The 14,030-nt window shown below is 37.2% G+C and overlaps 1 protein-coding gene across 5 annotated transcripts in view; it reads right to left on the reverse strand.

Moving 5' to 3' along the window:
• Window positions 1-14,030, reverse strand: part of CROT (carnitine O-octanoyltransferase) — a 64,564-nt gene that overhangs the window by 10,628 nt on the left and 39,906 nt on the right. For 2 of the 5 annotated variants that reach the window (XM_059073952.2, XM_067042706.1), the window contains 7 exons: window positions 13,499-13,582; window positions 12,990-13,097; window positions 12,633-12,763; window positions 5,641-5,764; window positions 4,063-4,141; window positions 3,880-3,973; window positions 3,639-3,758 (listed from right to left, as the gene is read on the reverse strand). In XM_059073952.2, coding sequence (XP_058929935.1) covers window positions 3,639-3,758; window positions 3,880-3,973; window positions 4,063-4,141; window positions 5,641-5,764; window positions 12,633-12,763; window positions 12,990-13,097; window positions 13,499-13,582 — 740 coding nt within the window. Of the gene's footprint in view, window positions 1-505; window positions 2,965-3,638; window positions 3,759-3,879; window positions 3,974-4,062; window positions 4,142-5,640; window positions 5,765-12,632; window positions 12,764-12,989; window positions 13,098-13,498; window positions 13,583-14,030 lie in introns of those variants that run through there. The other 3 variants (XM_067042705.1, XM_067042704.1, XM_067042707.1) reach the window with 3 other exon arrangements.

The raw sequence follows: 14,030 nt of genomic DNA on the forward strand, positions 1-14,030 counted from the left end.
CCTAAAACAATCCTTGGCACATTTTAAGTTCTCATTAAATATTTCCTGAATAAGTGAATGGAAACGGTCCCAGGATCATTAAAAATGCATTTTTCAAAAAGTCAAAGAGCTGAGGCATATCTGGCTTAAACTCTTATCACTGCATGCAATGTAACATCCACGACTTGTCAGAGAATATGTTAGAATCCTTACTTATTCTCTGTATATGATGATGATTTTGGACCTGGTAAAGGATAAAACATGGCTAATAAGATCCATGTTTAACCTTTATCATTCAACCTTTGATTTATAGATTAATGTATAGAAACTGAATACTATGGGAATACGTCATCTAAGACTTAGATGCCAACAAATACAAGCACCCCTGGTATGCACAAATCACACTTGACATGGAGACAGATGATAAAATTTTGAAAAAAATAACACTGAGTGTAAACTCTTCAAGAAAGGAAAAATAGAAAAACAGTACCTTAGAAACTGAACTATGTCACTTTTTTTTTTTTTTTAAAGATACAGTTTATTAGAGGGAAGGGTCGCTGCCAGAACAGTGGGCTGACTTCCTATTCAGAACGTGTGCTATTAGTCAGTTTTTATAGCCAGAGAACAAGGGAATGGTCCAAGGTGAAAATTTTATTTACTGATTGGTTGAGGCATATATACCTTCCTTCTATAGAGTGGGAGTGGGACAGGGCAGATGCCTTTCCTTATTTGGGACAGGTCCCATCACCCAGGTGGGCTCAGGAATTTTGTAACCATCGCAACATGGTGGGGAGGGTGATTAAGAGTCCAGTAGGGATTGTGACACTGAAACGTTTTCAGGCAGGGTTGTCCTTTGTTCTTGAAGCACCCTTGTCCTTGAAGCACCACAGCACAGAGTCTTGCTCACTGGACCACCAGGGAAGTCCCAGGAGGCTGATATTTAGAGAGAAAATTCCGGTGGAACACAGATGTTTAAAGGGAATTGCTGTGATGTTTGCCATGTGGTATACAATGTCACTCTTCTTCCACACCTTCTCCAAAAAATCTTCAGTAAAATTTTATCGCTCCATCATGTACAGCAGACTGGAACGGGTCTCCTAGCACTGCATTTAAACACTGAATGCAGCCTCAGAGTGGACCAAGGGTGAGAGCTCTGGTTACCATTGGGGGCTTGTCACATCTGGCCACAACTGATTTTTTTTTTTTTTTTTTTGGCGGTACGCAGGCCTCTCACTGTTGTGGCCTCTCCCGGTGAGGAGCACAGGCTCTGGACATGCAGAATCAGCAACCATGGCTCACGGGCCCAGCCGCTCTGTGGCATGTGGGATCTTCCCAGACCGGGGCACGAACCCGTGTCCCCTGCATTGGCAGGCAGACTCTCAACCACTGCGCTACCAGGGAAGTCCAGATTTTTTTTTTTTAAAACATCTTTATTGGAGTAAAATTGCTTTACAATGGTGTGTTAGTTTCTGCTTTATAACAAAGTGAATCAGTTATACATATACATATGTCCCCATATCTCTTCCCTCTTGCATCTCCCTCCCTCCCACCCTCCCTATCCCACCCTTCTGGTGGTCACAAAATACTGAGCTGATCTCCCTGTGCTATGCGGCTGCTTCCAACTAGCTATCTATTTTATGTGTGGTAGTGTATCTATGTCCATGCCACTCTCTCACTTTGTCCCAGCTTACCCTTCCCCCTCCCCGTATCCTCAAGTCCATTCTCTAATAGGTCTGTGTCTTTATTCCCGTCTTGCCCCTAGGTTCTTCATGACCATTTTTTTTTTGATTCCATATATATGTGTTACCATATGGTATTTGTTTTTCTCTTTCTGACTTACTTCACTCTGTATGACAGACTCTAGGTCCATCCACCTCACTACAAATAACTCAATTTCATTTCTTTTTATGGCTGAGTAATATTCCATTGTATATATGTGCCACATCATCTTTATCCATTCATCTGTTGATGGACACTTAGGTTGCTTCCATCTCCTGGCTATTGTAAATAGAGCTGCAATGAACATTTTGGTACATGACTCTTTTTGAATTATGGTTTTCTCAGGATATATACCCAGTAGTGGGATTGCTGGGTCGTATGGTAGTTCTGTTTTTAGTTTTTTAAGGAACCTCCATACTCTTCTCCATAGTGGCTGTATCAATTTACATTCCCACCAGCAGTGCAAGAGTGTTCCCTTTTCTCCACACCCTCTCCAGCATTTACTGTTTGTAGATTTTTGGATGATGGCCATTCTGACCAGTGTGAGATGATATCACACTATAGTTTTGATGTGCATTTCTCTAATGATTAATTATGTTGAGCATTCTTTCCTGTGTTTGTTGGAAATCTGTATATCTTCTTTGGAGAAATGTCTATTTAGGTCTTCTGCCCATTTTTGGATTGTAGTGTTTGTTTTTTTGATATTGAGCTGCATGGGCTGCTTATAAATTTTGGAGATTAATCCTTTGTCAGTTGCTTCATTGGCAAATATTTTCTCCCATTCTGAGGGTTGTCTTTTCGTCTTGTTTATGGTTTCCTTTGCTGTGCAAAAGCTTTTAAGTTTCATTAGGTCCCATTTGTTATTTTGTTTTTATTTCCATTTCTCTAGGAGGTGGGTCGAAAAGGATCTTGCTGTGATTTATGTCACAGTGTTCTGCCTGTGTTTTCCTCTAAGAGTTTGATAGTGTCTGGCCTTACATTTAGGGCTTTAATCCAATTTGAGTTTATTTTTGTGTATGGTGTTAGGGAGTGTTCTAATTTCATTCTTTTACATGTAGCTGTCCAGTTTTCCCAGCACAACTTATCGAAGAGGCTGTCTTTTCTCCATTGTCTATTCTTGCCTCCTTTATCAAAGATAAGGTGTCACATATATTATTATTCCCATTTTTCACATTCCACCTGAAATGCCTCTAAGCCTGCTCTCTTCTTATTCATACGGTGCTATATGTAGTCCCATTATCTTAATTCCCAAGCTCTGACAGACCCCTGTGAAGAGATGGCCAGACTCTGTGAAAGGGGACTTTCCAAGCCTTTCTGTCAATTCGCTATTACCTTGTTCTCCACCTCTCTTTCCCCTACCAGGTTTTAGTATTTTGTTTCTCATTCTTTTCACAAATTTAAGTCAAACCACATACAACCAAAATGAAATGCATCAGAGTTGGTAAAACATCCTTTTCTGAACACAAATTAATTTACCTTGTCTGTTGTCTTAGTCTCATTAGTAATGTCTATGACTGCACTAACCACCACATATTTACAGATGATCAAATTTTATGTGAACTTGTCATCAAATACCTTGGGTAGAACAAATATGGTAATATGTGTACTGATTTTGGAGGATGATGGCAACGTGATCACTGAGTCAACCTGAAACAGTGCTCTGCACAAAACACCTAAAGGACTGATTTGACAAATGTCTCAAAAGCAGGAAAGAGAAACAAATACGCATTAAATGTCTAAGTGGTAAAAAATAACTGCCCATGCAGCAAGTGACAGATGACAACATAATCAGAATCATAGTGTAGGAAAGACAAACAACAAAACTGAGCACAGTTAAGAATAATAAAGATGTTTAAAAAATAAATAAAATACTATTCTAAAAAAAATTTATAGATGCAAATAAAATACGCTAAAATAAAAAATAAAAACAGCAGCCTCACCTGTCATCTCTGATATGATAGAAAAATCCATAGCCATTGTGTACCATGGGAACCACCACTCCCTGGACTCTTAAATAACCAATCAGACTTGTTGAGAGAACAAAGTTTCCACCTCCTCCACTGTATGGCACAAAGAAAGGATATTTTACTAGGCTTACAGAAGCTTACATTGTTTCTGAAAAGCTTTTAATATTCAAGAAGAAAGAAACTGACGAGGTTATAAAACACTACATTATATTACCTTCTGGAGAAAAGTGGGTCTGTAAAGAGTTCTGGAACAGGGAGACATTCCTCTTTTGCTATAAGTGAGAGACCTAACAGATGACGGTCAAATCCTGCAATAAAACCCCAAACCTGAAGTTAGAAAAATGTTTTCTGCACAGGAGAATTTTTTTTTAAGTCAGAAAAAAACCAGTGTAAGTACCTTTTCCAGTTGAACAATCTTTCATCATTTTATTATGTTTTGCAAAAGCTTCTAACATCCTGTGCTGCTGCTCAAAAAGCTGTGTTAAAAATCAAGAGATACTTCAATAACAAACTGTACAGAAACCAAACAAAAAACCTGAGCTCAAAGTAATGAGAATTTGGCAGGACTTCCCTTGGGGCACAGTGATTAAGAATCCGCCCATCAGTGCAGGGGATACGGGTTCAAGCCCTGGTCCGGGAAGATCCCACATGCCGTGGAGCAACTAAGGCCATGAGCCACAAGTACTGAGCCTGCATTCTAGAGCCCGCGAGCCACAACTACTGAGCCTGCGTGCCACAACTACCGAAGCCCGCACACCTAGAGCCTGTGCTCCGCAACAAGAGAAGCCACCACAATGAGAAGCCCACGCACCGCAACAAAGAGTAGCCCCTGCTCGCTGCAACTAGAGAAAGCCCGCACGCAGCAACGAAGACCCAACACAGCCAAAAAATTCATTCATTCATTAATTTTTTTAAAAAGTAATTAGAATTTGGGTAATTTTGGAGAGAAAAAAGATTCTGAGAAGATCTTGAGATGTATAACTTTTCTGTCTTTTTCCTCACTTCTTCCACTGCCTTTAAAAAAAAATTTTTATTTTATATTGGAGTATAGTTGATTAAGATGTTGTGTTAGTTTCAGGTGTACAGCGAAGTGATATAGTTAAACATATATCCATTCTTTTTAAGATTTTTTTCCCCATTTAGGTTATTATAGAATATTGAGCAGAGTTCCCTGTGCTATACAGTAGGTCCTTGTTGGTCATCTATTTTAAATATAGCAGTTTGTATACGTCAATCCCAAACTTCCAATCTATCCTTCCCCCCTACCCTTACCCCCTTCCTCTGCCTTATCTTTTCTATATGCCCTGCAACTTGATTATTTCTCTCCCAGAACAAGAAAACAGAAACTTGTGGGCAGCACTGAAGTGATATTAACAAGTGTAAAGACAGAAGCAATTACGATTTCAAAACTAAAGCACAGTTGTACAAAAATGATAATGAAGCAGCTCTATGAAATTAAAATAAGTTAACATATACATAACTATGTCAATCAAAACTAAAGAAACAAATGCAATACCAAAATAGCAGTGGGAAGGAACTACCCTTTTGTGTAAATGCTTTAAGTATAAAACAAAACATATAAAGCTGTACTGGTTCTAATATACAAAAAAAAAAAATCTGATTTTAAAAATGTTCAACCACATCAAGAAAAGCTTCCTTTTAAAGGCACTTTGGGAGAGTCTACATTTTATGGGTGTTATCTAAAGGTAGATCAACAGTAGTGAAATACTCAAGGTGTTGAAGTTACTTTGCCTAGAAAATGACACAAATGGGCTTCTTATCAGGTCTTCCCTGTTTCTTATTCTTTCCAAGTATATACACTTCACTGGCAAATGAAGAAATGTTTGAAAGTTTCCAGAAAAAAAAGGTCTGAAAATATTTTACTGATTCAGGGTTTGAAGAAGTTAGTTATTTAAGAGCCAAGTTTCCTTTAGAACAGACAAATTCTGTTAATTTTTTCTTTTCAAATACTCACACTGGTAGAAGGATCCTGCATGGACTGGCACCATCTGACTGCTTCTACGGTACATGATCGCACAGTCTCTGTACGGCCATGATAAAAGTATCTTGTCATAGCTGTTTCATAGCAGCAACCAGGGCTACAAGAAAAAATGAAAATAAGAGAATGTATCATGAGAAAGAAAATGCTCTAATGTTATTTCAAAGAGAGTTTACCTAATAAAGCTGGCTTTGGTCAGAGACTAAGTTCTACAATACACACGACTGAGATTTTCAATAACAAAGAGGCTGTTTTCAACATCAAAGAGCAAAATGTACTGCAGCCTGGTGTAACAGGAAATGTTTCAAAGGCTTGGCTGCTGTCAGGTTGTGTACATTGGCATCTGTGGCAGGTGGCCTCTGAGATGCCCCCAGTGATCCCTGCCTCCTGCAGATGCCCTGGTATAACCCCTCACGCTGCATGTGGGATGGATTTATTGTCTTCCTTCTAATGAAAGGAATATGACAAAAGTAATGAGATGTCACTTCTGAAATCAGGTCACAAAGAGAGCTCTCTCATCTCCTTACTCTGAGGAAAGCCTGCTGCCATGCTGAGAGTTGCCCTGTAGAGAGGCCCAGGTGGCAAAAAACAGAGAGGCCTCTGGACAACAGCTTGGGAGGAAATGAACCTTACTAATAACCATGTGAGTGAGACTGTACGCAGATCCTCTTAAAGGGGTGCCTTCAGATGAAGACATGGTCCTGGCTGACACCCTGACTACAACCTGACAAGACACCTGAAGCCAGAGGCACCCAGCTAAGCTGTGCCTGGACTCCTGACAGACAGAAAATGTGCGATGATAAATGTTTGTTTTTCTAAGCTACTAAGATATGGGGTAATAGAGTTCTTCGCCTTTAGCTTCCTCCTACAGAACATGAATGACTCTAGAATTAAGTAAAAGCATTATTTAAGAAGTTCCCTAGAATGATGACTGTTTTCCTGGGGTGGAGAATGAAATAACAATTTTTGGTATAAAGCTCTCTTTTACTTTCCTGGTGATAGGAATTTAGAGTTAAAGCATTCAAACAGAAGAGTAAAAGGTCTGAACGTGGGCAGTAAGAGGGCTCAAACAGTTTTTTTTTTTTTTTTTTTGGCCGTGACATGCAGCTTGTGGGATCTTAGTTCCCTGACCAGGGATTGAACCCAGGTCCACGGCAGTGAAAGCACCGTGTCTTAACCACTGGACTGTCAGGGAATTCCCGCAAACAGTTATTGAGCCTCCTCTGTTCAGTGTTTCTATAAGACTGTCTCCCTGAGCTGAAATAGTATCCTTTCAAAATGTGAAGGAGAAAGTGTAAATCAAAATTTAAACCACCACTAAAATAGCATTCTTTAAAAAACAAAGATAAAAGCAGTAAGAATGAATGACAAAATATCATTACTCTACAACCTGTAATGAAATAACAGATCTTGACAATGATCATCAATGGCCACTAAAACCATTAGGTAAAAAAATCAGGGAGAAAACTTTGTAATGGATGTTGGCTAACAACTGAACTCAGCCTCAATCTGAACAAGATATGATAGGAAACAAATAATATTAACTATTTGATTTACAGTTATAAAAATAATAAAAATAATCGATTACTAGTCTCAAGTTGCCAAATCTAACTACCAGTTTATAGGAAACATGGGAGATAGAACAACAATGTTTAACAGTTTTTTTACTTAGAGGGCAAATACATAAAACAGTAATATAAATTGATGTTAATGGACACACAATGTAAAAAGATGTAATCAGTGATAAAATAAAGAGGGCGGTACAGAGATGGATAAAAGCACAATGTTTGTATACTATTAAAAGTAAGCTGGTATTATTCAAACTAGGTTGTTATAAATTTAAGATGTTAAATGTAATTTCCAAGGTAGCCATAAAGAAAATGGCTTAAAAAATACAAAGAAAGAACAGGGAAATCAAAATGGTACACTATAAAAAAAAAAAATCAAAATCACTACTACCAAAAAAGAAAATAATGGAGGAATTGAAGAACAAAAACATGTAAGACCTATAGAATACACAGCTAAATGGCAGAATTCTCCCTCCTTATCAGTAACTCTCCAATCAAAGGCAGAGATTGGCAAGATGAACAAAAACATCATCTACATACTGTCCACAAGAGATTCTGTTTAGAAACAAAGACAGTAAGAGGTTAAAAGTAAAATGATGAAAAAAGACAGTAACCAAAAGAGAGCTGGAGTGGCTATACAATTTTTTTTTCCATTAGAAGTGGCTGTATATATATCAGACAAAATATATTTTAAGTAAAAAGGGTGAATGAGACAAACAGGACATCATTTACTGATAAAAGGTTTAATTCATCAAGATATAACAATTATAAAAATATATGCACCAAACAACAGAGCTATAAGATATATGAAACAAACACTGACAGAATTAAAGAGAGAACTAGACAGCTCTATAACAATAGTTGCAGACTTCAATACCCAACTTTCAATAATGGATAAAACACACAGAAAGAAGATCTAATAAGGAAAGAGAAGACCTGAACAACACTATAAATAATTACACCTAAAAGACATATATAGAATATGCCATTAAGGAACAGCAGAATACAAATTCTTCGCAAGTGCACATAGAACATTCTCCAGGATAGACCATATATTAGGCCACAGAATAAGTCTCAATAAATTTAAAAAGATTGGAATAATACAAAGTATCTTCTTCAATGGCAATGGGATGAAGCTAAAAAGCAATAGCAAGAAAAACTGAAAAATTCACAAATATGTAGAAATAAAACAACAAATTCTTAACCAATTGTTCAGGGAGAAATCACAAGGTAAATTAAAAAAACACCTTGTGATTAATGAAAAGTAGAACATACCACTATTTATGGAATGAAGCAAAAGCACTGTTCAGAGGCAAATTTATGGCTCTAAATACTTACATTAAAGAAGAAGATCTCAAATCAGTAAACTAACTGCACACTTTAAGGAATTTTAAAAAAGAAGAGCAAACTAGCCCCAAAGCCAGCAAAAAAAGAAATTAATTAAGATTACAGTAGAGATAAACAAAATACAGAAATGAAAAATAAAGTTAACTAAACCAAAAGTTGGTTCTTTGCAAAGATCAACAACATTGACAAGCTTTTAGCTACACTAAGGAAAAAAAGGGAGAAGACTCCAATTATTACAATCAACTATGAGAAAGAGGGCATTACTACTGACTTTACAGAAATAAAAAGGATTGTAAGAGAATATTATGAACAACTGTATATAATAAATTGGATAGCCTAGATAAAATGGACCTATTCTGAGAAATACACAAACTACCAAATCTAACTCAAGAAAAAATAGACATCTGACTAGCTGTATAACAAGTAACAAGATGAATGAGCAATCAAAAACCTCCCAACAAAGGTAAGTCCTGGACCAGATGGCTTAACTGATGAATTCTAATACTTAAAGAATTAACACCAATCCTTCTCCAACACTTCCAAAAACACTGGCAAGGAGGGACCATTTCCTTACTCATAATATGAGGCCAGCATTACCATGATACCAAAACCAGGCAAAGATACTGCAAGAAAAGACAATGCAAGAAAAGACACTATAGACCAATATCCATTATGAATATAGATGCAAAAATCTTCAACAAATTACTAGCAAACTGAATTGAGGAGCAGATTAAAAGGATGATACACCATAACCAAGTGGGATTCATCCCAGGAATGCAAGGATGGTTCAACATATGAAAATCGATGTAATATACTACATTAATAGAATAAAGAAAAAGACCTATATGATCATCGCAATTGATATAGAAAAAGCCTTTGACAAAATCCAACTTATCCCTATTCATAGATATGTGGTCTTATACATAAAACGCTAAAGAATCCACAAAAAACTGTCAGAGCTAATAAATGAATTCAGCAGTTTCAGGATATAAAGTCAACATGCAAAAATCAGTTGCATTACCATACACTAGCAATAAATAATCTGAAAAGAAAATCAAGAAAACAATTTACAACAGCATCAAAAAGAATCAAGTACTTAGGATTAAGTTTAACCAAGGAGGCAAAAAGACCGGTATACCAAAAACTACAAAACATTGAAAGAAATTTAAAAAGACATAAATAAATGCAAAGGGACCCCATGTTCATGGATTAGAAGACTTAATATTGTTAAGATGACAATACTACTAAAAGGGATCTACAGGTGCAACGCAATCTCTATCAAAATCCCAAAGACATTTTTACGAAAATGGGAAAATCCATCCTAAAATTCATATGGAATTTCAAGGAACCCAGAGTCACCAGAACCATCTTCTTTTCAAGAATGAAGGTGAAAGGGACTTTCCTGGTGGTCCAGTGGTAGAGAATCCACCTTCCAATGCAGGGGACGCAGGTTCAATCCCTGGTCAGGGACCTAAGATCCCACACGTCTTGGGACAACTAAGTCCGTGTGCCACAACTACTAAGTTCGTGCGCCTCAACTAGAGAGCCCAAATGCTGCAAACTACAGAGCCCGCGCGCCCTGGAGCCTGCACGCCACAATTAGAGAAGAGAAAACCCACATGCCACAACTAGAGAGAAGCCCGTGAGCCACAATGAAGAGCCCACACACCTCAAAGCAAAGATCCCGCATGCGTCAACGAAGGTCCTGCATGCCGCAACTAAGATCTGACACAGCCCAAAATAATAAATAAATAAATATAAATCTTTAAAAAAAGAACAAAGGTGAAGTATTCATTAGTTTCAGATTTCAAAACTTACTGCAAAGCTACAATAATCAAAACAGTGTTGTATAAACACAAGAAGAGACACACTGAACAATACATTGACCCAGAAACAAACCCTCACATCTATGGTCAATTGATTTTGGACTAGAGTGTCAAGACCACTCAATAGGGAAAGGACAGTCTCTTCACAAATAATGCTAAGAAAACTGGATATCCATATGCAAAAGAGTGAATTTTGATCCTTACCATACCCCCTACACAAAAATTAACTCAAAATGGATCAAAGACCTAAAGTAAGAGCTAAAACAATAAAACTCTTAGAAGAAAACATATGGGCAAAGTTTTGTAATACTGATTTGGCAATGATTTCTTGGATATGACACCAAAAGCACAGGCAACAAATGAAATAAACACAGATATATTGGACTTCAAAATTTTAAACTTTGTGCATCAAAGCATACTATCAAGAGAATGAAAAGACAACCTGCAGAATGAGAGAAAATATTTGCAAAACACCTATCTGATAAGGGTTTCATATCTACAATACATAAAGAACCCTTAAAATTCAACAACAAAATGACAACCAAATTACCAAATGCACAAAGGATTTAAATAGACATTTTGCCAAAGAAGATATACAAATGGCCAATAAACACACGAAGATATTCAACCTCATTAGTCATTAAGGAAATGCAAATAAAAACCACAATGAGATACCACTTCACAAGTACTCTGGATGGCTTTTTTTTTTTTTTTAACAGAAAAGTAAGTGTTGGCAAGGATGTGGAACAATTGTACAGTACTTTGTATATTGCTGGTGGGAATGTAAAAATGGTATCCACTGTGGAAAACAGTTGGGCAGTTCCTCAAAAAATTAAACATAGAATTACCACACAGCCCAGCAATTCCACTCCTAGTCATTGACTCAAAAGAACTGAAAACAGGGATTCAAACCAATACATGTATGTGAATGTTCACAACTGTGTTATTCACGATAGCCAAAAGACAGAAACAACCCAAGCATTTATCAACAGATGAATGGGTAAACAAAATGTGGTATATTCATACAATGGAATATTATTCAGCCATAAAAGAACAAACATTGAAAATACTATCCTAAGTGAAATAAGCCAGATACAAAAGGACAAATAATGTATAATTTCACTTAGAGGAAATATCCAGAACAGGTGAATTCATACAGACAGAAAGTGGATTAGAGATCACCAGGGGTTGGAATAGAAGAGAGAATAGGCAATTATTGCTTAATGAGTACAGAGTTTCTGTTTGGGGTGGTTCAAAAAAAGTTTGGAAATAGTGGTGATGGTTGCACAACACAGTCGATGTAATTAATGCCACTGGATTATATACTTAAAAATAGTTAAAATGGCAAGTTTTACTTTATTTATATTTTACCAGAATAAAAGAAGATAATTGACTGTTGAAGGCAAAAATAGTAGTGCATCATGAGGTTGTTAACATATGTACAAGTATAATGTATGAAAACAATAGCACAAAGAATGAGGTAAGCATAATAGAAGCATTGTTTTAAGGTTCTTTCATTATACTTTAAGTGGAAAATATTTGAAGGTAGATTGCAAGTTTAAAGATGTATTTTGTAAAACCCTACCAATAGAAAAAAAAAAAAAAACGGTAGCTGATAATGGAGATAAAAGGAACAATAAAAATAACTAGGAATTCAAGAGAAGATAAAAAACAAAGAAGAAACAAAAAACAGATGGGATAAAGAGAAACAGCACGACTGTAGTCTTAAACCCAACCTTACTGATAATTATATTAAATGTAAATGATCTAAACACCCCATTTAAAGATACATATTCTCAGGTAAAATTTTATAAAGGAAGATCAAAGAGCTTCCACTTCTGCTTAGGATGTAGAAAGTCATAACATACCATCTCTCCTATCCTAAAAATGAGTAAAGACTGTCTAATCTATAAAACCATACCTTTTCATGAACCCACTTGAAAACAGGCTGCAAGAAAACCAAGCGATCTGAATTCCAAAAAATGACAAATCTCTCTCAGAAGAGAGCAGGCACTTCAAAAGTATCAAGGTAATGAAAAACAAGGAAAGACTGTTAAAGTGTCACAGATGGAAACTCTAATAACACTGTTGATGAAAGTACAAATTACGGCACAGTGCCAACTGGGAAAAACGTAACAAAAAACACTGGGGAGTTACGACAGAATAGCTATAGTAAAGATAGCCTTGAACTTCAAGACTCTGAAAGTAGAAAATGAATGGTCCTCACCGTCCATGAAGTCTATAGTAGGCCAGCTGAAGTGCCAGCTGAACAAAGGTATCAGGGTGAAGCTTCTTCTTCTTGGTTAGCTTTTTGCCAAAAGACGTAAAGGCATAGACCAAAAGCTGCAGATCAGATGCCTAACAAAAAGAATTAAATACGAACAGTGAAAAAACACCTAAGGAGAATACCCCAAAGATAACCAAAATATCAATTGCATTAAAATAATCATCAGACATAAATAAAGGTATCAAAGTTGTAATTTTTAAATGTTTTATGCCGTCATACTTGGATGATAGCCAAATATTCATATATAGTAGTTATAAGATAAAGTATCACTATCAAAGAGAAAAGGGAAAAATCTACCTGCTTGAAATATTGGGCTTTAGCTTGGTTGATGTCATTTAATACTTTTTCATCCACAGTGAAAACAAGCTCCTCTGGAAGTGGTATATCCCGTACTTTATCTGAACCCTGAAAATAGGGAAAACTTAAAAAAAATTATATCTATAAAAATATGAGGAGGGCTTCCCTGGTGGCGCAGTGGTTAAGAATCTGCCTGCCAATGCAGGAGACACGGGTTCAAGCCCTGGTCTCGGAAGATCCCACATGCCACGGAGCAACTAAGCCTGTGCACAACCACTCAGCCTGCGCTCTAGAACCTGCAAGCCACAACTACTGAAGCCTAGAGCCCGTGCTCCGCAACAAGATAAGCCACCACAATGAGAAGCCCACGCACCGCAAAGAGTAGCTCCCACTCACTGCAACTAGAGAAAGCCCATGCGCAGCAACGAAGACCCAACGCAGCCAAAAATAAAATAAATTTATAAAAAGAATTATGAGGAGAAAGGGATGAAATATTTGTTCTAACATACCGTCCATCTTCCTTCACTCTCAAAAATTTTCTGATCAACATAATAGCTGATGCTTACGATAACCATTGCATCATAAGGAGCATGCTAAAATGAAAATACACAAGATTGTGAATAAGTTTTGTAAGTTAAAACCTGACCCATCCTTAAAAAACTAAAAACAGAAGTACCATACGATCCAACAATCCCACTACTGGGCATATACCCTGAGAAAACAATAATTCAAAAAGAGTCATAGGGCTTCCCTGGTGGCACAGTGGTTGAGAGTCTGCCTACCGATGCAGGGGACATGGGTCCATGCCCCAGTCAGGGAAGATCCCACATGCCGCGGAGTGGCTAGGCCCGTGAGTCACGACCGCTGAGCCTGCGTGTCTGGAGCCTGTGCTCCACAACGGGAGAGGCCACAACAGTGAGAGGCCCGCGTACCGGAAAAAAAAAAAAAAAAAAGGAGGTACACATATGTATATGTACAACACTAAAATGTTCTGGAATTGTAAAAGCACTATGGAAAAGCAGATGGGGGTGGCAGACTAAA

This window comes from Kogia breviceps, chromosome 9 (assembly GCF_026419965.1).
Source record: "Kogia breviceps isolate mKogBre1 chromosome 9, mKogBre1 haplotype 1, whole genome shotgun sequence".
In the NCBI taxonomy this organism is placed as follows: domain Eukaryota; kingdom Metazoa; phylum Chordata; class Mammalia; order Artiodactyla; family Physeteridae; genus Kogia; species Kogia breviceps.